Source organism: Numida meleagris, chromosome 6, assembly GCF_002078875.1.
Source record: "Numida meleagris isolate 19003 breed g44 Domestic line chromosome 6, NumMel1.0, whole genome shotgun sequence".
Lineage (NCBI taxonomy): Eukaryota > Metazoa > Chordata > Aves > Galliformes > Numididae > Numida > Numida meleagris.
Window position 1 is genome coordinate 2490658 of NC_034414.1, and position 12619 is coordinate 2503276.

General features: G+C 42.1%; 2 protein-coding genes across 2 annotated transcripts; both read right to left on the minus strand.

Moving 5' to 3' along the window:
- Nucleotides 1027–2304, minus strand: LOC110401435 (olfactory receptor 1052-like). Its single transcript, XM_021402565.1, has one exon. It carries the CDS (start codon nucleotides 2112–2114, stop codon nucleotides 1104–1106), a length of 1011 nt encoding a protein of 336 aa, XP_021258240.1. The 5' UTR covers nucleotides 2115–2304; the 3' UTR covers nucleotides 1027–1103.
- Nucleotides 7382–8320, minus strand: LOC110401424 (olfactory receptor-like protein COR4). Its single transcript, XM_021402545.1, has one exon. The coding sequence runs from the start codon at nucleotides 8318–8320 to the stop codon at nucleotides 7382–7384; it is 939 nt and encodes a 312-aa protein (XP_021258220.1).

Sequence of the window (12619 nt, forward strand, 5' to 3'; positions counted from 1 at the left end):
TAAATATGCATAGCTGATTACATTCCAGACAACATAGCCCCATGAACAAGTTAAGGATCTTGAACAACATAAACATAAATATGCAACCTACTCTTGGATGCTAAGCATTGTCATGATGATAAGGCAGGTCCAAGTCCAATTCACAAGTTGGGGTTAGGATCAGGTCTAGTGATTGCCAACCACGTTCAGAAGAACAAGATGGCTAAAGTCAAGCTGGAAACTCAGCTCACATGTTGAGGTCTGGATCAAGAGGCTCTGTAAGCTATGCAGAGACCAGCGCTCCTGGGACACAGGTCAAAAGCAGAATAAAAGGCCAGAGTTGGATAAAAGCACCAGGGCCTGTGACTGTGGGATAAGGGTCCCAGATGAGGCTGATCAGGGCAATGAAGGCATTTAAGTGCACCATGGGTCCTGACGTGGACCTTTGCAGTTCTGTTTTTGCTGCCTTGTGCAATTCCTCTTGATATGAGGTGTGAATCATGAGGGCGCATCATCACCAGAGGGGATCCCTGTTTCTCACCTTGTGCAGAAGAGAAAAAAGCAGGAGGAGAGACTGAGGAACCAAGAATGAACAGCCAGCAGTAGATCTCCCTTGTTTCAGGGACTGAGCTGGACCTAGGAAGGAACATCTAAAATAAAGGTTTCTGTGTACGTTTATTCAAACTGAGTGTTCTCTCTGGCAAACGTGCCTCATTGCTCAGCAATTCCCATAGTTTGCTAATTACACAGACAGATAACATAGGCTGGATTCTCACAGGAAGGCAGAAAATTTCTGTGCGTGGATACCTATGAAGCCCTTTAAGTTTTTCATAAAAAGTACAGATGTGCACAGCCAACTTTTTAATAGCAATTATTTAGCTCCTACTGAAAGGGATTTGTGAATTTTTTTATACAACATTTGTTTAAATTTACAGTACGAATGACAACACAGTATGAAATAGTTAAGAGCTCTAGTTCAGTGGCATTGGAATACCAAAAAGAAAAGTGTACACGATAATACCGTGCATACCATTTATGTGATGCTATTGAGTTTTGCTATTTGGAACCATAACTCCAAAGTCCTTTCTCACAGCTTAGCATGTTCAGTGAGGTGCATGCAGTGATTAGTGGAAAAGCTCTCTCACCCTAAAAGTCCTTCTGAAACTGCTCCTCACCTCCTTGTTTCTCAGGCTGTAGATCAAGGGGTTCAGCATGGGGACCAGTAGCGTATAGAAGACTGCTGAGACTTTCTCCTGCTCTGTTGAGTAGGTGGAGCTAGGCTGGGTGTAACTAAAAATAAGGGATCCAAAGAAAATAGTGATGGCTGTCAGATGAGAGGCACAAGTGTGGAAGGTTTTCTTCCTGCCATCATCTGACTGGATCTTCAAGATGACGGATAGGATGAGCGCATAGGAAGCAGTGATGACAAAGAGAGTAAACAGGGCAATAACCGCAGAGAAAGCTAATAGCAAAGTCTCATTACGATGGGTATCTGAGCATGCAAGTTGCAGCAAAGGAGGGATGTCACAAAAGTAATGATTGATGACATTGGGGCCACAGAAGGGCAGCTCCAGCAAGCCGCAGGTGTGTGTCAGTGAGTTCAGGAGTCCCCCTATGTACGATCCCACGACCAACTGCATACAGACTCTCTTGGTCATAACAGTGCTATAAAGCAGTGGGCTACAGATGGCTACGTAACGGTCATATGCCATTGCAGTTAGCAAGAACACCTCCGTGGTGACGAAAACGGCAAAAGAGAAAGTCTGGGAAAGGCACAGAGAATAGGAAATGGTTTTGCTCTGTGCGAAGAAGCTCCCCAGCATCCTTGGAGCAAGGACAGTAGAAGAACAGAGGTCAATCACAGACAAGTTACTGAGGAAGAAATACATGGGAGTGTGAAGCTGGAAGTGAGTCCAAATCAAAATGATCATCCCAAGGTTCCCCAGCACGGTGAACATGTAGATCACTAAGAAGCTGAAGAAGAGAGGGACCTGCAGCTGCATGTGATCTGTCAGTCCTAGGAGGATGAACTGGGTTATCCTGCTGTCATTCCTCCCATCCATCTGACTTGCAGGATGCACTGGGAGATCTGCTGAATTACAAAGAGAGGTCAGTGTGAAGGAAGCGGAGTTCATTACATGGAGAAAACTGAACTGGCAATTTTAGGTTTATTCTGGAATTGTAGCCTGATTACGCCTTCAATGGTGATGCGAGAAGGGGTGCAACAAAGATTTGCAGTTGATATTTTGTTTTGATGCAGGCCTGGTGGAGCATGTAAAAATCTTTCCAAATATTGCAGCAAGAAAGGTACTCTTGAATCTCCATAATCATACATGTAACTGATTGAACTCCAAAAGCTAGTGCATATAGGTGTTTTTTTTTTTTCCATAAAGGTGTCTTTAGTCTGGGATTTTTGTCATTTTCCTTTACTAGCCAAAATGTTATGTAGCCAAAATATCAGCCTCCTGGATGGCTTTTACAAAACCAAAACCAAAAGAACAACAGGAACATAAACCTTGATTTTTTTTCTGGAGATTTCTTCCAGCTCTACCACTGTTTCTACTGCAGCTGAGATTTCCAGTTTCAGCATTACTTCTTCCTCATCATTATCAATACTATTGATCAAACTGCTTGACATCACATATCGTCTGTTTGAATTCCTGCCCTACATTCCAAATTAAAGCCCACACAGGCATAGCTAGGAGGGTGATCTGGAGAAACATGATTTGAGAACACCATTTTCACAGAGAACAGTATTGGAAGCTAAGGGATGTTTGCTACCCCCATTTAACTGAAGGGTTATTTACTGAATTATTTACTGAAGGGTTGGCTGTACATCCAAAGCCATTTTCTGACATTTGTAAAATCAGAGGAAAAGACTCTATCTGCCTGTGTCTAGCTACATTTATAATAGAGCTCTTTGTGTCCAAAGTGCATCATAAACACAAAGGGAGAATCCATAGATCAGGAACGACATAACCCACAAAACTGAAGGAAATGGGAAGTTTCTGTTTTGTGGAGTCAGAGCATAGCAGAGAACTGAAGGGAAGGAAGTGTGAAAGTAGAGAGAGCTTTGCACAACGTAGCAACCTGGGAAGGAATCATTTTTGTTGCAGCACATCAAGAATTTGCAGCCTTGGATTGTCTGTCAATCCAGAAAGAATGAACATGGTTGGTGTTGTGCAGTTTCCTGAAGCCGTCAGGCTTGGCTGGTGTGCTATCAGATATCAGGAGCAAGAGGACAGATGATAAAGGTTTTATTAGTGCTTAGAAATAAATGGGGTATGGAAATATGCAATCTTCACATCCGTGATCAACAAGCACACAGCAGAGACTTGAGAAAACCCCAAGGTCCTAAAATGCATCTAGCTATGAGAATGAGAACTATCCAGATAGTAAAATTTTACTATTCATTGTGATGCATCTACCAAGCCATGCGTGTTCTTTATTTAGATACTGAAAACTTCAGTCCTGAGAACGTTTCACTTCCAACCTTTAATTCATTCCGTGGTTAAGGTATCTGCCATGTTAACAGTTCTACACAATGGAAAACAGAATAAAGACCATGAAAGGTTTTATAATTTGCTAAGGCTTACCGCAGTGTTCCTGTCATCAAAGGTTCAAAGACAGAGAGGACTGACTTTCCGGATGTCTTCCTTAAGTCAAAGCATCCTGTAAAATAAACATAGTTATTGTCAGAGTCCCACACTGTGATAATATCACAAAAAAAAAAAAAAAAAATCACAGTAAAGAACTGGGTTCTCTTTTTCCTGTTTTGTTTCATTTTAGAACTGGTTCTGAATATGTGTTTGAGAAAAGAAGTTCATCTGAGAAACTGCACATAGTAGAGGAGTTTCTTGTGACTTTTCTCTGGAAACACTCAGTGTGATTAGGAAGAAAACAATTTTCAGAGACAGAGGGAGACAGGGAGAGGGAAATGATGGATAGAATTGAAATTTGGCGCTTATTTTGATTTCACAAAACTTACAAGACCTCTTGCCTCTCTTCAGTCGTATTCAGGGCAAAGAATGTCAGGACACAACAACTATCTCATTCCCTGGTCACCTGCAATTTATACTTACTTCTGTAAAACCTTCCTGCTGGACAAAGGGAACCAATCCCAACGTGCCTTTAGAAAATCCCCGTCTCGGATGAAAAAAGTGATGAGGTAGAAATAAACTCAAATCCACATTTATAATTTTCCATCCAGATACCTGGAACAACTGGCCAGTACAAATGAATATTCCTATTTAAACACATGCTTTTATTGTAGAGTAATTGCTCTCAGTAGAATTGTCCCGAGAAAAACAAGTGATGTTTACAACTGCTTCTGTTATTATCAAGCAACTTGAGATTCTCTTTCCACGGGATAGCACTAGTCAACGCAGTCAAAGCCACTTTGACATTGAGACAGCTCATTTATGAGCAACAGTCATGAGTGTCCAATAAGCACACTGAGATCCTATACATCTTGGTGACATAGAGACACCTACATGTTCAAATCCAAATGTTTGTTCTATGAGCTGAGTCACACCATAAGGCATGACTATACCCTGAGCACGTCTCTACCACTGGTTTTCTGGCATTGCAAGTGCAATGGCATTTCAGCAGAAACACGTTAATACCACAACCCTGTGAATCTGTTCTCTTCCTTTCCTTGCCTTGCTCTGTGTCTAAAGTCTGAGGTCTCCCCTTCTCATCTCTAATTATAGACAAGTTGTTTTTTAGATAGTTGTTTAACATCTGAGTGTCTCCAGTTATCTTCACACTAGGGTTGTGGAAAGGATAGTCTGACTTCATTTATGTTGGATTAAGCAGAAAAGCGGACCACCAATAAGAGTACCTTCACTGAGATGTACCTTGGAGAAGACAATGAACTTGTACCAGAAAATTATTTCCTGCTACGCTAGTAGAGAGGTGGGCTTGTGCGCTTCGATCTCTTTAAGGAAACAGACATTAAAGCTGATCCTTTAAAATGAAAAGAATGTCTCAAATTGTGTCTGAAGGGAAACATGGAATATTCATTTAAATAAAAACACATAGTGGAATGGGTGAGGAATTGGCTGATGAGTCGGGTCCAATAGCTTATACAAAACGGGGTTCCATCAGGCTGGTGGCCGGTCATCAGAGGGGTTCCCCAGGGCTCCATTTTAGGGCAAGTTCTTTTAAATGTTTTCATCAATGACTTGGATGTAGGACTAGAAAGCGTTTTGAGCAAGTTTGCTGATGATACTAAACTGAGAGGAGCTGTTGACCCCACCAAGGGTGGGGAGTTCTTGGAGACAGATGAAGACAAATTAGAGATCTGGGCAATCACCAGCCACACTAAGTTTAACAAGAGCAAGTGCCAGATCCTGCACCTGGGAAGGGGCAGCCCTGGCTATACATACAAACTGGTGGGTGAGACGCTGGAGAGCAGCTCTGCTGAAAGGGATCTGGGGGGTCTTAGTCAACAGCAAGGTGAACATGTATCAGCAATGTGCCCCTGAGCCAGGAAGGCCAACCATACCCTGGAGTGCATCAAGCACAGCATTACTAGCCAGGCAAGGGAGGGGATTTTCTTGCTGTACACTGCACCATTGCTGCTTCACCTCAAGTCCTGGATACAGTTTTAGGTGCCGCAGTATAGGAAGGACATAAAACTATCAGAGTGTCCAAAGGAGAGCTGCAAATATGGTGAATGATCTAAAGGGAAAAATATGTGTGGAGCAGCTGAAGTCCCTTGGTTTTTTCAGCCCAGAAAAGAGGAGGCTGAGGAGAGACCTTATCATGGCCTACAGCTTCCTCAAGGGAGGAGTAGAGGGGAAAGCATGGTTCTCCTGTCTCTCATGGGAGCAATAGAACCAAAGGGAATGGCATGGAACAACATCGGGGAGGTTCAGGTTGGATATCAGGATAAAGTTCTTCACTGAGAGGGTGACTGGGCACTGGAACAGGCTCCCCAGAGAAGCGATCATGGCACCAAGCTTGCCAGAGTTCAAGAAGCATCTGGACAATGCTATCAGACACGTGGTTTAATTTTTGAGCAGTCCTGTGTGGAGCCAGGGGCTGGACTTGATGATCCCTTATGGATGCCTTCCAACTTAGGAATATTCTGTAATTCTATGATTCTAATGCTCGCTGATCTTCAAGGCAGCCTTATACAGGGCTGTGATATTAATCCAATTTGAGGGACATAAGCAAACACAGAGGCGTGGAAAAGCTATGGTCAAAAGTCTCTTCAGATTCTACATCTTCAGTAAAGCATTGGTGATTGAGTCCTTCTGGATGGAAATCTCTGGCTTATACATGGCTCCTGCTTTTTGTGCATCTGCTAAATGGAAAGGTTTACAATGCCTCTGGAACCCCATACGTGTAGAATTAGCTCAAATGAAACATCCTGCAGGGCTGTTAGCATGGTGCAGGAGGTGTTTTTATCCCCAAGTCAGGCAGACTCTCATTCTTATCTGTCTGCTCTTGTTCCTACCAGTTAAATCAATTGATTCACTAAGAGTTGGCCATCTTTCACCATCCCTCTTAGACTATAGCTTTGGAATACCTGTAGAAGACAGCAAAATTTGTTGTTCCAACAGCTCTTTGACTTGCGGATGTAGTTTAAGACCTGCAAGTCATTGCAAATCTAAGATGCACATAAGCAAACTGATAAACACCACTTTGCAATTCTACCTGGACTACATAACTAAAGTGTGCTTCTGCCATCATCATTATTATTTCTGAAAAATGGGGAGGTGATCAGGGGAAATAACTGCATGCAAATTGTGTTCTTATTCTCCACTATGGACATCTTCCATGAGCTGCTATAAAAGAGAACATTCCTTGCTTTGACATGTATGTTCTCATGCTGTTATGGTACAGAGAAATAAACTGCACACGTTCCACTGACACAGTGAAAAGCAGCTCTGCTAATGCTACAGGTACAAACACAAAACTAAAGCTCCTTCTCCTTCGCTTTTCAACCAGTGTGATTACAAACTCATTCACTCACGATATTTTCACCTAACAAATGATCTTATTACAAATGAGGAAAACCAAACAAATATTATATCTGTTTTCTTAAGAAGCTGCTTCTACAGCTCATCCCTGATGCCAGCATGACTTCACTGCATTCCTCTCAGCAAATTTAACTATTATGTAATCAATGGTAACATTTTACTACACACACTGAAATTGCTTTCATATTTTGACATGGGTTCAGGAAGATGAATGCTGTTACACATGCAATAAACTTCAGATCAGGAAAAAATCTCTTCAAAATAGCACTTAAATACAGATAAAATGTATTTGCCTATGCATATGAATGGAAATTAAAAACCTAGTATGTTATTAAGTGGCTTCTAATTTTAACTTTTTTGTGAATCAACCCTTAAAAATCAAAATGGCATCTCACTGCACAGCCCAAGGGTCAGTGAAGCCAAATGTTGGTGGCTATGGCTCTGCGTAGAGCATCCTTTACCTCCTTGTTCCTCCAGCTGTAGATGAGTGGGTTCAGCATAGGGACCACCACGGTGTAGAACAAAGATGCAATTTTGTCTGTGTCCAGAGAGAAGCTGTTGACTGGTTGCAAGTACATGAAGACGGCAGTTCCATGGAACAAGGAGACAGCCATCAAGTGAGAGGTGCAGGTGGAAAAGGCCTTGTATTTCCTCTCCTTGGAGCGGATCCTCAGCACAGTCAGAATAATGAAAAGATATGAGATGAGGATGGTAATGATGCTGCTCATCACAATCAAGGTGCCCACAATGAAAATCAGCAGCTCATTGAGAGCAGTGCTGGAAGAAGAAATCTGGAAGAGCGGGCTGTTATCACAAAAGAAATGGTTTACCACATTTGAAGAGCAAAAGGATAGCTTTAGCAAGCCACTGGTGTGTACCACAGAGTTCAGGAAGGCCAAGAAGTACGAACCTGTCACCAGACTCCAGCAGACCGCCTTGGTCATGATGACAGTATAAAGCAGAGGTTTACAGATGGCCATGTACCGGTCATATGCCATCACAGCTAGCAGCAAGCACTCTGAGGCTGTCAACAAAGCAACACTAAAATACTGCATAATGCAACCTGCATATGAAATTGTTTTTGTTCCTACCAGAAACATCACCAACATTTTAGGAGTGATGACTGTAGAATAAGTGGCATCTATGAAAGAGAGATTTTGGAGGAAAAAATACATTGGGGTTTGAAGCCGGAGATCTATGCTGATTAATGCAATCAGACCCAGATTTGTTAGCAGAGTGGTGGTATAGATGGCTAAAAATGCCATGAAGAGAGGCATTTGCAGCCTTGGATTGTCTGTCAGTCCAGACAGAATGAACATGGTTGGTGCTGTGCAGTTTCCTGAAGCCATTGGGCTTGGCTGGTGTGCCCTCAGACATCAGGAGCAAGAGGACAGATGATAAAGGTTTTATTAGAGCTTAGAAATTAATGGGCTAAGGAAACGTGCAATGCTCACATCCACGATCAGCAAGCATGTAGCAGAGACTTGAGAAATCCCCGCATTCCAAAAATGTATTTTGCTGAGAAATAGCTCTACCTAGATAATGAAATCTAATTTACCCATTTATTTATTCCACCCAAACCTGCTCTCTAGAAACTTGATGTTTCATAGTAGGCAGTTGCATAGACTCTCTTTCTCTGCAGCGACTGGAGACATCAGATTAATCGTGTTCTTGGGTGAGGACAAAAGTGTTTTTGTTGACAAGAGAGGAACCTAGAAGAGACATGATTTTAGTTGCAATCAAATCAATATAAAGCCCACTCTGTGTATGGCAGCCAAATTTGACTTGTCTATAAATACTTCTAGGTTTCTCATATTTAGCAGGAAGATGCAAGGCACCGGTAGGGTGGCATGCATCACATCTACTCCATGTACTTCTATGATACATATCTGAGGATGAGAATCTAAAGGTATGAAGCCTAAAATAGTTGCCTATGAGCCCCCAAGGCAAGACAGGTGTGATCAATCCTATAGCCTACTGCTTCTCTGTAGCTGTTCTTATCCTGTGCGTGTTCCTTTTAGCTGTACAGGAGAAGCATTCAAGCAATCCAAGCTGGAAAAGAAAAACCCCAGAAGGTTCACAGTTAAATAAACGCCTTCATAAAGTTAAGACTATGAAACAAACACCTTGATTTTCTTCTACACTGTCTTACCACACTTATTGCTGAGACATACCTTTGTAACTGAAACTTAATTCAGGCACATATATGATAGTTCTGTAGAATTAAGCGATCAACATGCAACTTTCAAAGAAAACTTCAATAATAACTAATTTTTACAAGAATTAGCAAGAGTTATCCAGCTCAGTTATGCCTTGCCATTTTCCTCTCATTTAAATCTTTATTAGCAGGAGGTAGGCATTTAGATGCATCTCTTTGTTAATATATTCTGAAAACCTCAAAAGCATTTATATATTTGACATCCAGACCACAGAAGCATGGCTACTGTACCTTATGGCCCCGAGAGAAATGAGCTGATTACATTACAACATCATCTTAAGCAGCTTTACAGTATTTCTGATGTTTGAAGGTGTTGCTTGTCAGGACATTTATTTAACCTAATTGATGCTGTTAGAGTTCTGTTATAGTGTTCTTTAGTCTTAGTAATGTGACCCAGGCTTGGAAGAGCATGGAAAAATGGCAGAGGTCCACTCATCCAAATCTCTCTGTGTTCTATCCTGAGCTGATCTTTGCTACAGCTTTGGAGCTGCGATCCAAGTTTGCCTTTGGTGAAATCACAGAATCATAGGACCACAGAATTGATGGGTTAGAAAGGGACCTTAAAGCCCCTCCAGCCTCAACCCATGCTGTGGGCTGGCTGATCCCCACCAGATCAGGCTGCCTGTGGCCCCATCCAGCCTGGCCTTGGGCTGATGGTATTAGGGCCACAGAAGGACAATTTCAGGAAGGTGCAAGAGTTAGAGTGAGTAGCAATGAGTTAGAGTCCTCCTTAATATGAGCCAGGCTGCAGGCAAACACAGATCCCTTGGCTATACGAGTGGTATAAAGCAGAGGGCTGCATATAGCGACATAGCGGTCGTAAGCCATTGCAGCCAGCAGAAATCCTTCTGTGGTCACAAACACAACAAATGAAAAATGCTGGGCAAGACATGCTGAGTAAGAAATAGACTTATTCTCCACTAAGAGGTTTACCAGCAACCTTGGAATAAAAACTGAAGAATAGCAGAGATCCACGATGGACAAGTTAATGAGGAAGAAATACATGGGTGTTTGCAGCTGGAGGTCAATCATGATCAAACTGATCATAACTGGGAGATGAGAACTGGTCCCCCTTCTCATGACAGAACCCATATTTTGTTCAGATGATACTCACACTAAGTACACAGATAACATACATTTTTAGATACCTAGATCCATTGTTAGGTCAGAGGAGACTTTCTCAGGCAATCAGAAAATTACCATTTCCATGTCTAAATGGAATCCAGACTTCCAAGTCAGCTAGGGTGCTCCTGCAATCCCTGCATGATTAACAGCGATGGAGGCAACTACTCATCCTATTTATTTCACCCCCTGCAATGGAGGGAGTGAGCAGGCTGGAAGCCTACCAGCAAGCTGAAGTACCCTCTGGGGAGTCCTGTCTTCTTCCATTAAGCAAAAAAGCAGCTGAGAGGTTTAGCTTGAATGTGATTAATGGACAATTCTGAAGCTCAGTGAAATCTCTGCCACAGAGGCCATTCCTATTTTTGTGTACAACAATTGCTCCTCAATAGTTTAAGCTAGCCTGACCATCTTGCTGACATTACAACTCACAATTTTAAAAAGCAAACAAGAAAGCCTGGTTTGGAGTCTCTGGGTGTGAAAAGCAGAGAACAATATTGTTTCCCTGAGTCTTTCTTGAGCAGTCATACCTGGATTTTTTAGAGGAGGCTATTGGGATGTGCTTGTCAAACGCTCAGAGCAGGGAACCTGTCAAGGTCTGTATGACAGGTCCATGCTAGAACCTGTCAAGGACATACCTGGACTTTATGGCTCAGCCACACTTGTTTCTCCAGTTCTGAACTTCCAAATGCTCCAGCACTGCGGAAGTCTGGATCTCCCACTGAAGGATGCCATCATAATTGATGTTTGTCCATAGAAAGGTACCTTCATGTCTAGCTTTCAGCTGGGTGCTCCAGGCTCTTTCATGACTTTTTGTCTAAGTGACTTCTGCGCTCTGTGATTTCTCCTTCGAGAAGATGTGCAACCAAAGAAAATGTCAGAACCTGTTACTGCAAACATTTGCACATCCTTTGGCTCTTAGGAACTGAACGAACAACTGAGCCTTCTTCAGCTAATATTTTTCTGATCAAACACAAAGGACATAATTTCAGTGTCCTCATGGGAGTCCTCTAATAGGCAGACAGAGGTCTTGTCTCCCACAGCTGCTCACAGGCCTCTGCAGCCCCATTTAGGGCAAATCCTGTTTGCTTTACTAAGAGAAAGGAAGAGGGAAAGATGCCTTAGGAATATTCTATGTCTGTAGGGCACTGGAAAAATAAGTGGAACACTGAGGAAGACAGACATTTAGGGCTATTAAACTTGTGGTGTTCATTTTTTAGACAGTCTGCACTCTCCACATTCACACTTGTAGAGCACGGGCAGTGTTGTCAGAGTGCTGTTCTTTCTGGCTGGGATGTGTCCATTGGATGGACTCAAAGTTGATCAACACCAAGAACTCATGCTAGATGCCCTCTAATGCAAGGGCTCATTGCTCTGGCTACTTGTTCAGACAGATGTTCTCTTGTGTTTGGGTGGCTGAAAGAGAATGCATGAACTTGTAATATCTGGCAAAACAACTCAACCCACCCTAAATTAACATCTTCAGCTGACAGAGAATCCATTAGAAGTGGAAAATTATACTTGGTTGATTACAGGTGCTGCTGAAACCAAGCAAAACACTGTAATTTTAGAAGTACCTGTTTCCCTGGCTGACTTCATAATAGAAAAGGTGTTCTCTTCTGGAAAATAACAAGTAGAATATTGTACTGATGGTCTCCATCCAGTTGAGAATCACCAAACTGCTCACATTTACAAAGTGCATATGTACCTCTGAGTCAGGAACCTACAGATGACCACAGGACAAAACATAAACATTTGTTGTCAAGCAGACCACCAAAATGCTCGTACAGGACTGCTCAGAAGACAGGTTAGAAAAGTTGAACGGATGGATTGTGTTATTTTCCCATCATATTTCTCTAACTCAGGTAAGATTTGATTGCCTCCTTAAACACCAAGAGCCTGAGGCAGAGTAAAGAAGATGTAAATAGATTTCTGAAGAGCTCTGCAGATGTAGAGCAGAGTTCTATACCAACGAAAATCATGAAGCCCGTGAAACAATCTCATTTGGAAAAAGAAAAAAAGATTGGTTTTTCTTCCTATTTCATACATTTATAAAGCATTTCATAGAATCAGAGAACCACAGGATGGTTTGGGTTGGAAGAGACCTTGAAGATAATCTGGTTCCAGCCCCACCTGTTATTTCAGTCATTATCTTTCTTTTTTTTTTTCTTAGCCCCTTTTCAATGATCTTCAGAAGAAATCTCTTTGATCTTTCTTTGTTCTGCTTGGTTTTGCTGGATGCAAATTTTGAGAAGGAGGAATGCTTCCAAGAAACCTCAGTCATGGAAATGTCTGAGGGATTTTGTGAGGT